The 21,465-nt window shown below is 40.2% G+C and overlaps 1 protein-coding gene across 3 annotated transcripts in view; it reads left to right on the top strand.

The window, feature by feature from the left end:
* The window catches only part of SYNE1 (spectrin repeat containing nuclear envelope protein 1), a 466,580-nt gene that overhangs the window by 334,371 nt on the left and 110,744 nt on the right, over positions 1-21,465 (top strand). For all 3 annotated transcript variants that reach the window (XM_061130284.1, XM_061130286.1, XM_061130285.1), the window contains 11 exons: positions 1,358-1,489; positions 1,668-1,823; positions 2,554-2,763; positions 8,379-8,480; positions 12,847-12,966; positions 14,499-14,699; positions 16,977-17,150; positions 18,025-18,156; positions 18,731-18,927; positions 19,622-19,754; positions 20,126-20,308. In XM_061130284.1, coding sequence (XP_060986267.1) covers positions 1,358-1,489; positions 1,668-1,823; positions 2,554-2,763; positions 8,379-8,480; positions 12,847-12,966; positions 14,499-14,699; positions 16,977-17,150; positions 18,025-18,156; positions 18,731-18,927; positions 19,622-19,754; positions 20,126-20,308 — 1,740 coding nt within the window. The remainder of the gene's footprint in view (positions 1-1,357; positions 1,490-1,667; positions 1,824-2,553; positions 2,764-8,378; positions 8,481-12,846; positions 12,967-14,498; positions 14,700-16,976; positions 17,151-18,024; positions 18,157-18,730; positions 18,928-19,621; positions 19,755-20,125; positions 20,309-21,465) is intronic.

Raw genomic sequence — 21,465 nt, 5'->3', positions numbered from 1 at the left:
ATCTAAAAAACTATAGGGCGCTGAGTTTGATTGGAAACATCATTTAAGAGTTTGAGTGCTAGGTCGTAGCATGGTCCTTACTAGGGAGACATTATGCTCTTTCGTTTCACTCATGTCCAGCTCTTTCTGACCCCAGGGACTGTAGTCCACCATGCTCCTCTGTCCATGGGATTATCCTGGCAAAGATACTAGGATGGGTAGTCATTCCCTTCTCTAGGGGATCTTCCCAACCCAGGGATCGTCTGAGCCACCAGGGAAGCCACCTAGAGTTTAGGGGGGAAGTAAAGGAATCATGAGAGCCAAGGGGTCAATCTAATTATGGTATTTCGGGTGGATTCTTTTATCACACGTGCATGCGTGCTGAGTCGCTTCAGTCGCTTCCAACTGTTTGCGACGCTATGGACTGTAGCGCACCAGGCTTCTCTGTCCATGGAATTCTCCAGGCAAGAATACTGGAGTGGGTTGCCATGCTCCCCTCCAGGGGATCTTCCTGACACAGGGATTGAGCCCAGTCTCTTACATCTACCTGCACTGGTAAATGGGTTTTTTTAACCACTAGTGCCACCTGGAAAGCCCCTAGTTATCATGCTACTGCTGCTGCTGCTGCTAAGTCGCTTCTGTCGTGTCCGACTCTGTGCGACCCCATAGACGGCAGCCCACCAGGCTCCCCCGTCCCTGGGATTCTCCAGGCAAGAACACTGGAGTGGGTTGCCATTTCCTTCTCCAATACATGAAAGTGAAAAGGGAAAGTGAAGTCACTCAGTCATGTCTGACTCTTAGTGACCCCATGGACTGCAGCCTACCAGGCTCCTCCGTTCGTGGGATTTCCCAGGCAAGAGTACTGGAGTGGGGTGCCAGTGCCTTCTCCGCTAGTTATCATGAGTAGTGTTAAAATCAGGGCTTCCCAGGTGGCTCAGCACCAAAGAACCCACTGCCAATGCAAGAGACCTGGGCTCGATCCCTGGGTGGAGAAGATCCCCTGGAGAAGAGAATGGCAACCCACTCCAGTCTTCTTGCCCGGAGTCAGGCGGGCTCCTATCCATGGGGTTGCAAAAGAGTCGGACACAACTGATCGACTAAAACAACAAGTGTTAAACCCAAGATAAGTTGAGAGGAAAGCTGTAATGAGAATGCAGGCATTTTCCCCACTGTTTACTTTTTTGGTCCATCACAGGAAACATTGCCACTGCTGAATCTGGTTGCATGTTTAGTGGACATGGTGTGTTATAGGTCATCTTTCTCTAGCAGAGGTTTCCATAAACAGTTGTTCCAGCATCTGTTTCAGTGTGCGTGTCTAAATGAGAACCCCTGGACAGGGTGCGTCTGGTCCTAAAGAAGCTCTCCTGTCTGCCTCCAGCTCTACAGCAGGCCTAATCGGCTCCTGTCTGGCGTGCCACTGTACAAAGGGGACGGGCAGGCCCAGGATAAGTCTGCGGTGACGTCCTTGCTGGATGGATTGAACCAGGTCTTCGAGGAGGTTTCATCCCAGGTGGGGCTGTGTGCTTGGGCTGTGGATCTGGGACCCCGTGAGGCTGCCCCATCCCCTAAGCTGAGCTGTTGAGACTGCAGAGGCAGAGCCTCTGGACCCCAGCATCTCATCCTGGCATCTTTCTTTGACTCTTCAAAACACTGTCATGACTTCTCTGTCCTTCCCTTCTGTTTCTCAGGGTGGAGGGACGAAGAAGCAAAACATTGACTTGGAACAGAAGTTGTATGATGGGGTCTCGGCCACCTCTACCTGGCTGGATGATGTAGAGGAACGGTTATTTGTTGCCACAGCCCTTTTACCAGAAGAGACGGAAACTTGCATCTTCAACCAAGAGGTGAGTTTGGCAGCTTGTGTCTGTGAGGGTACATCACAAAGCACTTGAAATACTGACATGGGATAATTAATGTTACGTATAAAGAAGGTCAAGCATAAAACAGTTCTAATAAGGTACAAATGTGTATTTCCAAGCAGCGTAGAGCAGAAAAGAATTGCCTAAGCAGAACAAGCTTGGAAAGATACTTAGTTTTTGTATTTTTGTATCTTGATTTATAATTAAAATTTTTTACAATGTTTTATTGGTTTTTGCCTGACAACAATGCAAATCAGTCATAATTATACACACATCCCCTCCCTCATATGCTTTGAATTTTTATGCTTTTTCTTGTGTATGTAGGAGGCGGAAAACACTGAAGAGTCTGTAGAAGCCTTGTTCTATATCATGAATCTATGATACAGAACTATATGAAATATATATATAAATATATTTGAAAAACAGACTAAAAATAATAATTATGAATTTCTAAGTAGCACTTTAGAAAATTCATGTTTTCACCAAATATTAATATTATATATTATAATTAGTGAATGATATAAAGTTTCTGAGAAAAATCTCTCTAGCAGTAACTTGCCTAATATTTATGGAAGTGTATGAAAGTGGTCCAGGTGGCCTTGAATATAATTATCACTGAACAGTAAGAGAAATATAGTGGGCTTTCTTTGAGGAAATGACTCATATGTAAATTCATAGATCTAAATATTTACATGCCCTTTCTTATCAATCCCAGACTCTTGCCAAAGATATTAAGGAAATGTCTGAAGAAATGGATAAGAACAAGAACTTGTTTTCCCAAGCCTTTCCAGAGAACGGCGATAACCGAGATGTTATTGAAGACACTTTGGGTTGTCTCTTGGGCAGGTTGTCTTTGCTAGACTCAGTAGTAAATCAGCGATGTCATCAGATGAAGGAAAGACTTCAGCAGATATTAAATTTCCAGGTAAGGCATTAAGAGGTATTTCATCATCTTCCAGCTACATTCAACAGTAAACAGGATCTTACTGAGGTATGATCTAGACCTACTTTTTACAAAGGTATAGAATGCATGAACATTACAGAAAAACAAAGGGATTGACTTAGAGGAATAGAAAACAAAATGTTTTATGCTTTTCATTGAGGATACCAGCCAGTCAGACTAAGGACTGAATAGAACTTTAAATTCAACCAGTAAAAGCCATATTTCTGGCATGTTATAGCAATAATTTCTAGTTGATATTCAGTTCTTTTCAGTTCAGCACTTAGTCGTGTCTGACTCTTTGCGACCCCATGGACTGCAGCACGCCAGGCTTCCTTGTCCATCACCAACTCCCAGAGCTTATTCAAACTCATGTCCATAGAGTTGGTGATGCCATCCTACCATCTTATAAGACCAAAGTAGCATACAGGAAGTGCTGTAACACAGAATCAACCCTGGACACGTAATACCAGTGGGGGCCACTGAAAGTGACCACGACCTGATCACTTCTGTCTGTGTTAAAAATGCATTCTGTTACTTACTAGTCTTCACTCCATAGACTTACTGTCTTTCAGCCCAAGACTGGAGTTTCACTGCCAACTGAATAATTGTGTGCTTAAGTGACTTTTCTTATGACTACGAACTTCAACAAATGCAAAAGCCACTGATAAACTTTAGGGTTGATTTTCATTTCTAATAAAAAGCATCTTAATTACTTATTACTCAAGGTTTTATTGATACTTAAGGTTTAATTGAACTTTATTTTTAGCAAACATAGAAGATTTATAAAATAGATTCATGTAATACATGTAATTAGAACCAAGCAATTGATGTTAAATTTTTATTTTCAGGAAAAAAGTACTATAAAATGTCAAGTAAGTGTACCATTAGCCAGGAACTGTAATTTTCTAGATATTCATCTAGAGGGACAAATTATCACTGCCTTCCTGCAGTTTACCTTCTTAAATCTATAAATTTTTTAAACATTTATGTATCATTATTCTAGTCACAAAATATTTTCATGTGTATTATTGAGATGATAATAGTATGATAGTTTTATCACATGCTGCAGTATAACCTTAGCTCCTTCTCTGACTTAAGTGACCTCAACTAATAAATCATGTCCATATTAACTGCCTTTTAGGGCTTTGTGTGGATAAAATGAGTTAAACTGTGTCAAATACTTTGCATAGTATCTGAACCATAGTAAACACTCAGCATGTTTTATTACTATGTTGCTGTTAATAGTAGTACTTAGGATACTGGATATAGGTCTGAAACCAATGAAAAAGTTAAATATTTTTCCAAGTTTATCTAACCATGGAGAACTAAAGCCAGGATTTGACTCAAAGATTATTTGTGTATTTTATATTGTTAAGGGTGATGGCAAGGGAGATGGAGAAAAGAAAACCTAGTCAAGGTATATTTGCAAAGCAGGACCAGTGGGGAGCACTTGTTGATGGTTTGGATCTGGGGAACATGGGAAAGGGGGACAACTGGGGAACTCCAGTGTCTCTGACATGAGCATCTGGTCAACAGTGAGAACATGTGGGAGCAGTGCGGTTGACCACTGGGCAGAACTGGGTTGCTGGCAGGACCACTGGTGAGGCAACCCTATCAGGTAGAATGAAGATACTCAGGTGAATAGTCTCAAATCTGTGGCTTAGAAGAATGACCTACATTGGATCATTGCATTTGTATCCCTTGTGTTGTATAGTACACAGAGAGGAAGGAACATTTCCCTTGGAATCTGAAAACCTGGCATTGATTATTTGAGTACTTTGTCTTGAATGCAAGATCTGATTGCATGTACAGGTACACAGTGTATGTCTAAAATCAGCGAAACTGTTTTGCAACTTATAGAAACTTGTTTCATTACTCTAAAATTCCTCTTGCATAAAAGAACTCACTAAGTTTTAACAGCTTTCTAGTCTATTGGCCATGTCTGAGGTGGGTTAGAAGTGCAAATGGGCATATCCCTAGAGTCCATGCTTCCCTTTTTCAAATTGCGTTCACTATGCTAGTGTCTTTGGTACTTTTAAATAGTTCCTGGTAATCACAGACAGAGTAAAAATTGAACTAAGTGTGAATACTTTGGAACTTATTTTGAGTAGAGGAGCAAGAGAACAAGTCATCTTGAAATTCTGTTTCACTCATGTTCTCTATTTTTCTTCTGCCAACAAGTTTCTACTTATTGGTGGCCAGCTCACAAACAAACCTTGGCATTTCAAAACATTTGTGCTCCAGTTTAATTGGGAGAAAGACTTCCAATGTTAATATAATTAAAAGTCAAGCTGTGTGTGCGTGCTTAGCTGCTAAGTCATGTCTAACTCTGAGACCCCATGGACTATAACTCCTCAGTCCATGGAATTTTCCAGGCAAGAATATTGGAGTGGGTTGCTGTTTCCTTCTCCAGAGGATCTTCCCGATTTGAGGATCGAGCCCACGTCGCCTTAATTGGCAGGCAGATTCTTTACCATTGAGCCACATGGGAAGCCAAAAGATCAGTCACAAGTCATTTTGTTTTACTTTGCACCGAGCACCGGATATACTATCACTGTTCAGTGCTTATTGGAACTGTAGCCTTGATTTTCCAGTTACCTTTTGAGCATTAGCTTTTGCAAGACTGCTAATATTACCTTATACCCAACAGACAATCTGGAGGAATGGGTAGGTGTTATGTAGATATATGTTATCTTCATGTAATCACAAGTTACTTATCACCTCTTCTGTATTTTAAAAGCTTTTTCGTAGATTTAAACCAAAATACATTTTCTGGACACTTTTATAATTGAATATTTCAAGTTATTTAAAAAGGAAAAAAATGAAAGAATTTCTTATTAAATGATCAAGGCAGCACAAATGACTTTAAAATTTGAGACTTTCTTTGGACCTGTTTCTTAGACAGCTAGAAGCCTGTCTTTTCATGCTCTCCAAGTAATTCCAGTAACTGTAAGAAAGTGATTGTGATGTCTATTATATGTGTAGTATATAGATACCTTAATTACCTGCTACATCATGATTGTAGGGCTTCCCAGGTGGCTCCGTGGTAAAGAATCCCCGTACCAATGCAGATGCAGGAGACCGGGTTTGCTCCCTGGGTCAGGAAGATCCCTTGGCGTAGGAAATGGCAACCCATTCCAGTATTCTTGTCTGGAAAATTCCATGGAAAGAGGAGACTTGCAGGCTATAGTCCATGGGGCCACAAAGAGTCAGACATGACTGAGCAACTGAACACACATCGAGAGTGTGGTTTTAAGAAATGCTTAAAGCCTTTGGATTTTTATTTTTAATAAAATATGAACATCCATGTAGCTGTAAGCACCTCTTAAAGTCTTTTATTTTTGTAAATAATTATTTTGTATTATAACAAAAAATATTTTTCAAATTTTAAATATAATATGATTATGATCAAACTATTCTAACCAGACAATTTGTTGTTGATTAGTCACTAATTCATGTCTGACTCTTTGTGACCCCATCAACTGTAGTCCTCCTGGATCCTTTGTCTATAGCATTCCCTAGGCAAGAATACTGGAGTGGGTTGCCATTTCCTTCTCTTAAAGTCTTTTATTTAGAGACTTCCTTGATGGTCCAGTGAGTAAGACTCCAGGCTCCCAATGTAGCAGGCATGGGTTCAGGGAACTAACATCCCACATACCACATAGCATGGCCAAAAAATAAATAAATAAGATAAAATAAAGTCTTTTATTTAGTAACTTTTAAATCAATCCTGTTCTCTGCTTTACTGTCTTCTTGGCTAATCTCTTCTAGTGATTATTGCAGCTTCCAGAAATGTGAACTTTCTTCTCTATTACCTGGAGGAGAATATGTTAGAAAGACAGAAAATATGCTCTTAAAAATGTGAAATTGATGTGCAGATAATACACACACCCTCTTCATTTCTTAACTCATGTTATTTGTACTTATCTTCTCATTTAGATTAACTGAACTGTTTTTCTAATTGCATGTAGATAACAGGAACTTGATTTCTTTTGAATCTGTTCAAGTGAATAAGAGCATCTTTTCTTGTGCGTGTAGACAGATCACTGTGTCATGGTTCTAATGGCCCACGTGACCTGGCCCTCGACACAGCTGAGTGACAAGCGTCATCATCACTCATAAGCTGAACCCTTGTTTCTGCAGACTTTCTCCTGTGCTGTTGTTAACAATTTGTCATTTAGTCTGCAGCCAGGCTTGCAGACAGGCTTGAGTATTGGTTTGGGCTTCCCTGATAGCTCATCTGCCTTCAATGCATGAGACCCCAGTTCGATTCCTGGGTCGGGAAGATCCACTGGAGAAGGGATAGGCTACCCACTCCAGTATTCATGGGCTTCCCTTGTGGCTAAGCTGGTAAAGAATCCGCCTGCAAAGCGGGAAACCTGGGTTCAGTTCCTGGGTTGGGAATATCCCCTGGAGAAGAGAAAGGCTACTCACTCCAGTATTCGCCTGGAGAATTCTGTGGACTGTATCATCCATGGGGTCACAAAGAGTCGGACACTGAGCGACTTTACTTTGGGACAATTATTGCCTCTTAGAATAGGATGCTTTTCTCTAAATTTCATGTTCAGTGCTGTTTCTTTACTTTTCTTTCTTTCTTTTTTTTAAATTTTAAACTGCATAATTCACCTACTAATTTGCTTTAGGCTTGCATTTTGTTTCATAATGCTTCCACGTATCCTTAAAGACTTTCTTCCTTGGTGTGATTATCATTCTCCTGAGACAGAATTTTTGCATCTTGGTGACATATGCACATGTGATGAGTTCCCAGTGGAGAGAATATGATGAGCTGAACTTCACACTATGATGAGCAACCAGACCATCAGAGACATTTCTAACTAATAGAAAATAGAGCATATTTGTTGATATTTCAGGAGAAAAATGTAAAATTTTGTAATTCATATTTTGTTCCAGTTTATTCCTTTTAGAACTGAGTACCAAAATTCTGATAGCTACCTCCTTTCTGTACAAAGTTAACTCAAGATAAGCATATTTGGACATTTAAATGAGTAATGTTTATGAAAAGGCTTAGCTAAGAGCCTTTTGTGTTGTCTTTTCATATGTCTTTGGTCACTGTGAATAATGCATATTTTCTAAACTTTTGGATGGTTTTTATAGGGTTGTGCAAATTCTTTGAGGAAGAAGGAAGTGAGGGCAGAGAGGGAAGGAGAGGACAAAGGAAAAAAGGGATCATATATATTTTTAAGAATAATATTTTTCCCCCAAACAAGAAAACATCTACATGTAGAAGTCTTTAGTGCAATGCTTCTGCTGCCATATTTCTGTTTAAATGTGCTCATTTATTACAGAAATAACAAGAAGATTAAAGTGACCAGTATTGCTTTTTATTTGTAAACTTTGTCTCCTTCATCTGTGTTGAGTTGGAAATGCTTTGTATAATAAATTCTTCAAAAGTCAGTTTTAGCGCTTGTATAAATTGTTACCAGTTCCTTTTATCTTCCCATAAGATAATATTGTTTCTTCTGGAAACAATTCAATTCCTACAGCCATATATTATTTCTGAGACTGTGTGTTATATTTATAACCATTTTAAGTTTCCTGTTACTCATATTAAGTCTTCCTATTGCTTTCCTCCTTAGAATGATCTGAAGGTGCTAGTTACATCACTGGCTGACCACAAATACATCATTCTGCAGAAGCTGGCGAAAATGTTTGAACAACCTGTGGCAGAGCAGATAGAGGTATTTACGGCTGCCCTTTTCTCCATAAGAGCAAGCACAATGAGTATATCTGGTTTACTATGAAATTCCATATAGCCTATGAAATGTTAATGACTTGCTATAGCATTTGTTTGTCATCTGTCTTGTTTTTAAGTGCCAGGTTTACATCAGATTACACTGACTCTGCCACTTACTTCTGTGTAACCAGGACACGTGAAAGAGGAGAAAGGGTCAGTGACAGATGCTAACCTGAAGGCGTGTGAGATTAGACGTGGACCTCAATGACATTTGACAGGCAGGCAGGCCATCCTGGTAGCGGTACAGATGAAGCCCTGTGGATGTTTAGAAGATGGGTAGATTACCTCCAGCAGCAGTAGGATCAGGGAGAGATTTTGTAAAGGGAAATTCAAACCAGATTTAGAAGTCTGGACACACAGAAATAGGGAAGAAAGATATTCTAGCAAAGAACAGAAGAAAAACAAAGGCATAAATGTTAGATCATTCAGGACACTTTGGGAGAAAAGCAGGTAATCCTGTTTGCCTAACTTAACAATGAACCGAAGTGATTGAGGGGAAGTAAGGATGGAAGAGAAAATTTGAGGCAACCTGTAGAACCAATTGAAGGTCAGAAAATTGGGGCTTGTTCTACAAATGAGTGGTCAGCTTTATTGATTTCCTGCTTTGTTGGTTAAAACAATAGGCACATACCACAATGTATGTATGTTTACTTATTTATAAATTATAAGCGAGCACTGTGTCATAAAGTATACATGCAAATGATCATTTAAAATGCATGTGGTTGAATATAAATGAAAGCCATAGTGTTTCGCTCTCACAGACCTTCTTGCTCACTTCTGAGTACTTGCCCTCACCTCAGAGACCCCTGGGAGCAGAAAGTTATTCGGGATGTTTGAGGCTGAGGATGAGTGTCAGTGCCGCCTCTTGCTTCTCCGTGGTTGGCGTGGCAGCTCCAGGGTCAGGAAGCGGGGTATCCATCCTGAGGCCTCCCATGACTGCTCTGGGGAGAAGGAATAAGAATTCACACTATCATAGTGGCAGTGAAACAGGGAGGAGATGAGAAATGGCAAGGATACTACAAAGAGTATCCCATTTCCCAAGCTAAGTCATTATGAAAATGTGTGTTTTGATAGAATGGCATACCTTAATTTTAGTAGACTGCTAATGGTTGTATGGGTAGGCCCTAAGAAATCCCCTGAAATAGAAATCACCATTTGTTCAATTAAATAATCAAGTAATTTTTTTTATCTTTGGAATTTACATTGGTTATATCGGTCAGTAGTTAGTAATAAGTGTTAATTGTGATCTTACTATCGTTAAATACATACCATAGAAATCACCCCAAATATTTCTCTATAGGAGATCTCTTTTTCTCTTTCACCATCTAAAATAGTTTGCAAAATTATATCTGAATATGTATCTTTCTTTACCATAATTTTACCTTTTTTTAAAAAAAGAGATCCCTCATTTTTCCCAAATTGAAAAATAATTCTTCCATGTCATAGCTCCTACTTGAAAGGACCTTAATTTTTATTTTGTGGCTTGTAATGTTACCTGATCGTAAACAAAATTTGAGCAGCCCAAAGAATGCTTTGCTTTGAATTTCTAATGTGAAATTTAGGATAGGTATCATTACAAGTAACACTTTTACTATTGGTCAACATAACCAATGTAAATTTCAAAGGTAAAAAATTACTCAATTATTTCATTGAATAACTGAAATGAATTATTATTATATAACTGTAAAAAGTGCTAATTCCATTCCTACCCTCCTTGGGTTGAGGAGGTAACAGTAGCAGAAGGCAAGGGGATGTGTTCATATTCTGAATCATGTCATTCTGACCTAGAGCAGACCTGTGTCATCACCCTGGTGCACGGCTGTCTCCTGGGATCTCCCTTTTACTATCATTCTGGGAATCCCCTTCACCTCTCCCTTCTGTTGGGTCTTGTCTTCTCTGAGTCCAAACCACATCTTTCTCTTTATTGTCTTGCTTCCTTGTTTTGTCATTGTACATCCTTATTAATAATGGATTAATATATATAATGAATATATATATATATATATAAATGATATATTTTTCAGTATTTTCCATATCTCAAAGTGTTCTAGTACTATACTCACAATCTATTGATAACTTGGCTCTTTATAGAATTCTTGGTGGACTCTTTTTATAGTTTTGAGGCTTCTCCTGTATTGTTTTCTAGCTTCCAGTGTTGGCTTGAGGAATGTAAAATTGTTCTAAATCCCAAAGGTCTCAGTGTCCTGAAATTTCATGATGACATACCTTGGAGAGAGTCTGTTTTATCCTCTGGACTGAGAACTCATTGGGCTCTTTTGATGTGGCAATTTCATCCTTCCATTCTGGAACATTTTATGAGAGTATTGAAATATTTTGCATCCTTCTGTTTTATCTGTCTCCCTTTCTGAAACTCCTTTTAGGCAGATGTTGGATGTTCTGGTCCAGTCTTCTAACTTTCTTATCAAGGGACATTTCTCTCTTTGTTTTTTTTGTTCTGCTTTCGGAAGACTTTCTCGGTTTCAGCTCCAAACTTTTCTATTGACTTTTTCATTTCTACTCTCATGCATTTAATCTTCCTAGAGCTCTTTTTGGTTCTCCAAATGTTGTGTCCTTTTTTAAACAGATGCATTGTCTTCTGTAATCTCTCTAGGTAAATTAATGATTTGGGAGTTGAAGGTATTTGGGGAGACTTTAAGGTCTTTGTTTGTTTTTTCCTGCATAATCTATTTCCCTCAAGGTTACTTTTACTTGTTTGCTTATTTTAGTTTCTATCTTTCATGTTAGAGACTTTTCTAGGATACATGGACATGCTGTCTCTTCACATTTAGGATGAGGGACTAATCAGCTGAATGGGAACTTTACGAATGGATGAGGCTTGATGATTTTGAGATTTATTGAAGGATGATCTATGTGGGTCATGAGTTGGAGAATTCTTGTGTCATTTTTTTTAGATCTTTTCATTTTCTCCCACCCACCCTCTTATGTCTGGAAAATAGGGACAAGGCTTCAGCACTCTAGGAGATGCAGGAGCTCCACATTCGGCAATCATTGGGTATTTGGTCACTTTCTCCCCTTGTTTGCAGTCAAGGACTCAAGCCTCTGGTGCCCCTCAGTCCAGAGACTATCTGTCTTATTGGGTTGGCCAAAAAGTGCATTGTAATGGAAATACCTTAACAGATTTTTTGGGCAATCCAATACCTTCTTCAGAAAATGGAAAGAGCCAATGTGAAGTGAGGAAGAGGGTCTGAGAATCTGAATATTCTTCAAGCATCTTTCCGCCAACCCTCGAATTGTAGTTAGTACTCATCCTGCATTTCCCAGAGTTCCTGAGATTCCTGTCACTTTAATCTGATGATGAAGAACCCCTGCCAGCTTAGAATTCAGCTTTCTCAGATTTCCTAAGTCAATTCCCGTGTATCCTTCTGATTTTCAGCTTGCAAACTTTTGTTGGTACCATCTTCTTTCCTGTTTCCTTGCCCTTGTAGATTTATTGGGGCGGGGGGGGGGTGAGGAACCACACCAGAAAACAAGCAAACAAAATGTTGGCGATGCAGGAGGGAGAAAATAGGACACATGTGTTTTATCTGCCATCTGGAGTCCGTGTTCTTCTCCTCCTTCAAAGGCCGCTGAGGTTTCTGGTCTTCCAAAAGCTATCTCCGACTGTTCCAGAATTCACTGCCTGCTCCCAAGTCCTCTCACAGGGAGGAGCAGAAGCAAGTTTAGTACCTAACTGTATTCAGCCTTGTTTCATTTTTTTCTCTTTACTCCAGCTTCCTGAGCAGACTGGAAGCTCCTTGAAGGCCAGGTTGAGGTCTTGTCCTGCTTCAGTAGCCCCTGGGGAGACGAGGCTCAGCCCTAGTGGTCACCATCATGCTTTATCGCTTGTCCTTCTGCTTTGCCATGAGTAAACCCTCCCTGATCATGCTGTAATGTGCTTTTCCCTTTCCTCACTGAATCCCTCTCCAACGATGCTCAAAACTGCATTTCAGAAAAGCAGAACATGACCCCCTAGAGCATCTTAGGCAGATGCCCTTTTCTAACTTTGTCTTAAAATCGTGGTTCTTTTTCAGGTTGCTGTTCACCATTTCCCTTATTTGTTCAAGGAAGCCATTGTTCTCCCAAGCCTCCATGCTAAGCCTTTCCAACCTCCTTACCTTTAAAATATCTGACCTGAAGTATAATAAAGGGCTTTCTTCCCTTTTGTAGATAATACAGGACCATCATTTTTATGTTGCTTGGAAAATATTTTAGGTGGAGAAGGGAGGAACAAGTAAGAAGCCATGATAATCATATTGTGCATGGGAAATTGTTTATTGGAGCTTTAATGACAAGTAATAAATCCTCCACAGGCAATACAGCAGGCTGAAGATGGGCTAAAGGAATTAGATGCGGGAATCATTGAGTTAAAAAGGCGTGCTGACAAGTTGCAGATTGAGCAGCCTTCCATGCAAGAACTCTCCAAACTCCAGGTACAGTTTTCTACTAATGGCATTCAGCTTCAATGGTACATCCTAATTGGAAGTCAAGAAGAAAGAAATATATATTTTCTCCATTTTGTTCAGGTTTTCTGTAAAATTCATGTCATCTGGGCCCTAATTTTTTCCCAAGTAACTCTTAGAACATTTTCTAAAACATTTATCATATTAATATTTAGTACAATAAAATAAATGGACACATTTTGAGATTTACTGAAGGGTAGTCTGTGTGGGCTATTTGTTGGAGAACTTTGTGTCAAATCTTTAGGTCTTTTCTTGTATTTCCTCGTAGTCTTATGCTTCTAAGATTTTTATTTTTTTTGCATTATTATTATTCTGATGGTTAATCATTATGGTTTAATTTATTTGTGGCCTATTGCTTTCTACTCCAGAAAATTTATTAATTGGCAATCTTATTAGATACCTAGACAACCCTATATTGTACTGTAGCCAAAAAAACGTTTTAAGGAAAAATTACTTAAGCTGATACCTTTTAGAAAGTGTATTTTCTCACGTGTTCAAAATTGTAGTTTATATTTCATACATGGTTGAATGGAAAAGAGACATTGTTTCAATTCCAGAACAACAAAAAATTAAGCTAGAAGGTAGCCAAACAGACTTCCCCAGCATCTTCCAGGAGAAGAGAATAACACTTTGGATTGGTGTTTTTAAATATGGCACCTAGGCAGACAGCTGGTATCAGATTGGTAGGAAGATAATGAGATAGTAAAGTCAATGAAGTGTAGCATCTGATAACACAGATAATTTATATTAAGAAAAAAATGTGCATGTATTAGTTTGTCTGCACTGTTGAGTCCAATATAGGGTCACAAATTCTTTTGAGAAAATAAAATACCTCTTATTTTAAAAGAACATTTTTATTTCTACTGTCTCATTCCATTATCCAAGATTTCATAATGTGATGGGCCCATGGCCCCCACTCTGTCCTTTTGAGATAGTTTTCCGACAGCACTCAGATGTCAGGTGTAAGAGTCAAGCGTCATAGCTGTAAATAGGCATTAAAGTTGAACTTTTCCAGATTGAGCCATTTTGGCGTACTCAACCTTAATATGATACATTAATCAGGTCCATATGGCTCAAATAAATTTTGTTTTTGGTGTATCATCATCCGCTAAAATGTCTTTCCAGTTTAAATAGTTATTTATTTACTCCACCACATTTGGCACAAAAAACACCAAAAAACATTGCCTTTTTAAGTTTTAAAGTCTGCTCACATGAAACTGCTCTGTTTATGTAGCTCTTTATTTAAGGAAAAGTCTCAGATCTGATTGTTACTTAAGCAGACCCAATGTTGAGGATACTCTATTCAGTTACTCCAAAATTGGAAAATTTGGGAGCATGATAAAAATTAGAACTTCATTCTCCGTGACATGTCCTTTAGCTGCAAAAACAGCTTTTCAGCATTTTAAACCTCCATCAACTATTGACATTCTGTGAGGACAGGTGTCAGACATACCCTGTGTAGAGTGAGTTTGAATTGAGCATGAGTTTTATCTGTTTCTTAGGACATGTATGAGGAACTCATGATGACCATTGGCTCCCGGCGGAGCGGGCTGAATCAGAATCTTGCCCTCAAGAGTCAGTACGAAAGAGCCTTGCAGGATCTGGCCGACCTACTGGAAACCGGACAAGAGAAGACGACAGGAGACCAGAAAATCATCATATCTTCCAAAGAGGAAATCCAACAACTACTTGACAAACATAAGGTTAAAAAAAACAAAAAACAGAAAATGTCCTTAAACATGTGCTCTTCTGGTTACCATAGTCCTCAAGAGTTTTCTCCTGGGGACAACAAGTGCTTTTACTACATGACCCAACTTGGTAGACCTGAGATTGTTCCACCAGTATGTACAATAACCAGTTTCAGGTTAGACCCTGTTCCCTTCATAAAGGATGCCTAGTATGCGTGTGTGCTCAGTCGTGTCCAACTCTTTGCGACCCCATGGACCATAGACTGCCAGGCTTCTCTGTCCATGGAATGCCTGTTTAATTCAGGAACACAAATTGCATTATTAGTAACATTATAAAAATAAAGGTTTTGCCACCTGAAAGACTCAACTTCCCAGACAGTGGAAATTTCTTATAGGGAAACTTTTAAAATTCCCTTGGATTATAGATGGTTAGGGCTTCCCTGGTGGCTCAGAGGTTAAAGCATCTGCCTGCAATACGGGAGACCTGGGTTCGATCCCTGGGTCAGGAACATCCCATGGAGAAGGAAATGGCAACCCACTCCAGTACTCTTTCCTGGAAAATCCCATGGACGGAGGAGCCTGGTGGGCTACAGTCCACGGGGTCGCAAAGAGTCGGACATGACTGAGTGACTTCACTTTCACATCACTTTCATAGATGGTTAACCTTCTACCTTTGTGTAGCTCTTTGGTGACTTATAAAGGTAGATTTGGGTTGCGGGGGGGCGGCACAGAGAACTTTACTTCTTGCTATTTTTCCCAGAGGTTTTTATCCAAAACTTTGTGATTTATTAAAGCCTTATCATTTGGCTTTGAAAACATTGCTTTAAAGTCAACAGCTGGTTTTTCTCAAATCTTTGACCATAGCAATAAAATATCATCCTGAGTTATTCCAGAGGGGAAATTGGGATCAATGAGTATAAATAACAAAGAAATAAAGCTCAATAGATGAAGAACTCTAAAAGGATAGGCTGCCATTAAACAGACAGCCCTCCTGGCCAGAAGTCCGTCCAAGGCTGTCGGGGGAGATGGAGTTGTGAAACAAGTATCAGCTTTCTGCGAATGTTGGGCTAAGTGACCTCCAGGTTCTCTTCCAACTTGGAGATTCTATGATATCATAACTGTCCATTAAAAATAATGGTTTTAGTTCTTCTATGACCAGACCATTTTCTGAGGGAGAGTTCTGCGTGAGTGGCTCAGAGTCTGTAAAATGGGAAATAAAACTACCTACCTCTTAGGGCTGTGATAAGGATTCAACAAGTTAGTCACTGGAGTGTTTATAGTGTCCAGCACATAGTACACACTCAGCGTTAGCTGATGTCGTCAATTCCCAGTCATAGTTCCATCCTTGGTGCAGGGAGCAGGAAATGGGATAGTCCTCTCCCATCCTCTGGGGGAGCTTCCCAGGTGGCACTTGTGGCAAAGAACCCGCCTGCCAGTGCAGGAGACATAAGAGATGTGAGTTTGATCCCTGGGTCGGGAAGATCCCCTGGAGGAGGGCATGGAAATCCACTCCAGTATTCTTGCCTGGAGAATCTGATGGACAGAGGAGCCTGGTGGGCTACGGTCCATAGCGTCACAGTCGGACATGACTGAAGTAACTTAGCGTGCATCCTCTGGGGCCATTTCCGTATAGAAAGTAACATTTTGAAATGCATTTGTAGGGCTGTGCAAGGCCTACAGTTCTACTGTGAGTAGGCACTTTATGAGGGAAATTTAAATATATTTTTATGCCAATCAGTGTGTGTCCAGTTAAGCTTGACGTTGAGTATGAAGTACAATAGATGCTCTGAGAATTCAAAAGAACAGAGCTCCAGCCCCACCCCCAAGGAAGGAAAATCGGACATTGTCAGGGGAGGGCATTGCAGGACGCGGAGCGTGAGCAGAGGCTGAAGGTGGGGGACAGGCGCTGATGTGTCCCAGGGACAGGGGAGGCCAGGCTGTGTGGTGGCGGAAGCGAGTGTCCACCCAGGTGGTACCGGGATGAGGAGCTGAGAGGGCGGGTGAGTTTTTTAGCAGCTGCTCACGTGTGATGGGTTCTGTCTGGGGGCCGGAGTGCCTGCAGCTCAGCGTTATGTAGCTGCTTTGAGTGAGGGGCCAGGAGAGGCCATTCAGGAGACTGGAGCCCCGCCGTCCCTGCACAAGGCTGTGGGTGCCTGGGTGGAGGCCAGCAGGCGAGGACTGCTGTTGCCCCGGGATTAGCTGAGCTCCAGCCGCTTCTGGATTTGAAGCGGTTTTTATCGTTAGGTAGTAAACACATGAGTTGCTGACCTCTTTCTCTCTGAAAAATTGCAGGAATACTTTCAGGGTCTGGAGTCTCACATGATCTTGACCGAAACCCTCTTCAGGAAGATCATCAGCTTTGCAGTCCCACGGGAAACTCAGTTCCACACAGACCTGATGGCGCAGGCTTCGGCCGTGCTCAAAGGGGCCCACAAGAGGGGTGTGGAGCTGGAGTACATCCTCGAGGTGAGACCCTCCCCGCCAGCACGCTCCGGCTGCACGGCAGACCCGGCCGGCGCGACGTCTTCGTTCCTGCGATTTGTCTCCTGTGACCCGGAGACATCACAGACTGGGCATCGCGTGTTGTGTGTGCCCCTGGTTTACATTTAGGTAAAGGCTGTGCCTTTCTGTGAGTGCAGTCAGATGACGACTGATTCCAGACTGGGCACGGTGATATTTACCATCTTGATAGACCTGCCTTTGATATAAATTATTGAAGAAGACTTCACATGATTAAAAAAAAAGAAAAGATTTTCCAATGTTAAATAAAAAAGTAATTTTAGAATAAGTGATTTGAAATTTCTTCTTAATAGACTATCTATACTGTATATTCATATTTCTTAACTGTCTGTGTCGGTTTTTTATCTGCAAATGTGAAGTATTTAGTTCACTTACTCTGGGAAGTTAGCAAGCCTGGGTTCCTTTCACTTAAGTCATTCGTTCATCCTCACTGTGAGGATGGATGAAACTGTGCTTTTCAGATGCCCACTGTGTTCAGATGTGCTGCATATATTATTCTCTTTAAGCCTCACAATGGACAAGACTGTTAGTATCATCACCATTTATTTTAATGTTGAAAGTGAGGTTCAGAGACGGGCGGTAATTTGCCCAGGTCTTAGAGCTGCTTAGCTGCAGATGTGAGATCTATGCACAGTGCTTTTCAGGGTGACTTTCTGTCGACTTCCTTCAAAGCCATCTTTTGCTTCCCAGAGCAAAGCCCCAAAGCAGGCACCACTGACATGTCTTTGAAGGGCTCCGTCAGGCGTGTGTGTGTGCACACAGGAAGGATGCTGTTCCTTAATGAGGGTCTTCAGCTCACACACTGATGTCGTGTTTCTAGACATGGTCCCAACTGGATAAGGAGCACCGCGAGCTTAGCCGGCAGCTGGAGGTGGTGGAGAGCAGCACCCCAAGCGTGGGTTTGGTGGAGGAGAGCGAAGACAGGCTTATCGACCGGATCACACTCTACCAGGTCAGGGTCCAGGCGATGGCGTGGTGTAAAGAAATTGCCAAGCTTTCCCATGGTTTCAGCAGATTTACTCAAACTTGCAATCAAATATTTTGTTAAGTACCTTCATTTTCAGTGTTTGTTTCATAATAGAACATAAAAAGGTCTTTTTCTTTTTTTAAATGAGAGCCCCTTTTGAAAATGTAGCCTCCAGCAAGTGTTTTCCACTTGTTATGCTGAAGTTTCACTGTCTCGAAATAATTACAGATGGTTGTTTTATGATAGAGCATCAAAAAACCCTTTTTGTTTTTCTTATTTTTAATGAGAGAGAGCTCTTTTTGAAAATTCAGCCTCCACCAAGCATTACTTTGTATTTTTTTTGTTGGTGTCACACTATTCTTAAAATAATGATATGTTAATAGTTTTAAGTACCCCCAAAGTTATATACTTAGATATAGAAACATCATAAAGTAGAAACTTCAGTGTAAATAGTTGAAGTCTGACTAATGGGTAAGGGGAACATTATGGAGAAATTATAATCTTTAGGGTGAAAAATTGCATTATCTAAACTTTGACCCAGTATTTTCAATCATTTTAGCATTTGAAATCCAGCCTTAATGAATACCAGCCCAAATTATATCAGGTAATAGATGATGGAAAACGACTTCTGATGTCTGTTAGCTGCTCAGATCTGGAAAGCCAGCTAAATCAACTTGGAGAACACTGGTTAAATGATACCAACAAAGTGTCTAAGGAACTTCACAGATTGGAAACAATATTGAAACACTGGACCAGGTAATACTTCGGCAAATTTTTAAATTACTGCTGCAGTGTTTATAAGGCCGTTGGACCTCCTAGTTGAAAAAGATGTGGTCCCTCAAGGAACATACCACAGAGTTTGTAAAAGAAAGGCAAACACAAAGCTTCCAATTGGATTCTTGCGTAATTGTATAAACATGTACTTAAAAAAAGGGTGAGGGAGGCAGGCATTATGCAATACATCTTACCTTTGAGCTGTCATCTCCCCTGCCTATCGATGTACATGGGTGGTCACAGTAAATCTTACAAGGAGAGAAAGAAGAGAGATTCTGTTTTGAGAAGGTAGAGTTTGCCTTGAGGGCAGTAGAAGGTAGTCAAGAGAGGTGGAAGGTTGATTTTATATAATGAAATCCTAGTTTTTATGCCACCTTTATTTCTAAGAACTTTAACGATCATCTAATATTTTCTCAGTAGGTAGCCTCAATGTGAAGGAGTAGGAGAAAGATTTTTTTTTTATTTTCAGCTTAGAGATGGGAAAACTGAAATACAGAGAGAATGACCTACTTAAGGTATGAATATTAAGAGAAGGGAACTGGAGAGTGTCAGCCCAGGGCATGATTCTCCCAAATCCCGACCTGTCTCCTTTTAAAATTAGCATTGGTGAATAACACAGGTTAGCACAAAGTCAGGATTGGTTGTTTACTTAATAGGCTTATTATTATCCTTACAGATATCAAAGCGAATCTGCAGATCTAATCCACTGGTTACAGTCTGCAAAAGACAGGCTAGAATTTTGGACTCAACAATCTGTAACAGTCCCACAGGAACTGGAAATGGTCCGTGATCACCTAAATGCTTTTCTGGTAAGCTGAAGAATCTAAAATATTTGATTCAGTTTCACTGTTTTCAGGCCTTTAGGTACTTAACACAGTAAAAAGATCAGCTGTCAATGGATGTACTTAGTAAATCAAGCTATAGAGAATTTGTCATTGCTAACTCTGTGTGTTGAATAATTCTGCAAAATACTAAGCCTCCACATTGCCTCTTTAGAGTCTAAGGGAGGTTGGCTTTCATTCAGGGCAAGGGTCTATTGCTTTTATTTTCCTCAGAGTGCTTAATATCACCACTCTCCTTCAAGATGGAAAGAAAAAACTCTACATGATAAGTTAGTCTCTTTCTGTAAATGTAAGGTCTGGCTACTTAATCCTGATTTGACCATCGGTACTTCTTCCAGGAGTTTTCCAAAGAGGTGGATGCCAAGTCCACGCTAAAATCATCTGTTCTGAGCACTGGAAATCAGCTTCTTCGATTAAAGAAAGTAGACACAGCTGCCTTGCGTTCTGAGCTGTCCCACATTGATGGTCAGTGGAATGACCTGCTGACAAATATTCCAGCCATACAGGAAAAGCTTCACCAGGTATAGAAATAATCAGCAGTTTAATTGTTCATAACTGATGTAAATGCTATTAGATGGAAAAGTACATTTATCTGCTTTGGCTCACAAATTTAAGTCAGCTATGTATTGGACACCCTGTCTTTTATGTCTTCCCTTATAATGCATATTGATATTGCTATACATAAAATAGATAACCAATAATAACCTACTGTATAGCACAGGGAACTCTACTCAATACTCTGTAATGACCTGTATGGAAAGAATCTAAAAAAGAGTGAATGTATGTTATCCGTATAACTGACTCACTTTGCTTTTCAGTAGAAGGTAACACAACGTCGTAAATCAATGTGCCCCACGCCCCCAAAAAAAGAAAAGAGTGAATGGTTCTACAAATGCCCAATCTACAAATTCCCTGTCTTCCGATGGCTTCTTTATTGTGTATGTGTTAGAATCCTTGTCTGTCCATGTTTAAATTATTTGTTTTCTCATAAATAAAATGAGGGTGACTATGCCTCTCTCAAAAAGTAAGTAGTTATGAAGATTTAATAATAGTATATGTGAAAGTGAAAGTCATTCAGTCGTGTCTGACTCTTTGCGACCCCATGGACTGTAGTCCATGGAATTCTCCAGGCCAGAATACTGGAGTGGATAGCCGTTCCCTTCTTCAGGGATCGAACCCAGGTCTCCCGCATTGCAGGCGGATTCTTTACCAGCTGAGCCAGAAGGGAAGCCCAATAGTATATGTAAAAGACCTATAATCTTACCTACAATACAGCTGATATGCAACAAATAGAGTAAGGAAAAGTAAGTAGTTTCCTTATCTGGAAATATGCTTCTTAGCCCTGACCTCCCAATTTTATCTGTATCTCTCTTTAACATTCATCACTGTGTAAAAGGTATATTTCACATAAATGTCTCATCCCTCCTAATCAGCGGCTGAACATTTCTAGAGGGCAGGAAACATCTCACATTGACTTCTATATCTTTCTGCACTACCTGGAAGTCCATAAATATTTAAAATGATTGCTTTTGTTCCCCCCCAATCCTTCTGAGTATTTGCATAAATGTTTGATATGTTAAGGAAGATTCAGGATTCTAAGTATATTTTAGTGAAAGACGGAGAAATTGGCTATATTCTTCGGAACAAATATCAGAGTGCCAAAAATCTAGAAAATGAT

This window comes from Dama dama, chromosome 26, assembly GCF_033118175.1.
Source record: "Dama dama isolate Ldn47 chromosome 26, ASM3311817v1, whole genome shotgun sequence".
NCBI lineage: Eukaryota > Metazoa > Chordata > Mammalia > Artiodactyla > Cervidae > Dama > Dama dama.
This window is presented reverse-complemented; position numbering and strand designations above follow the sequence as displayed.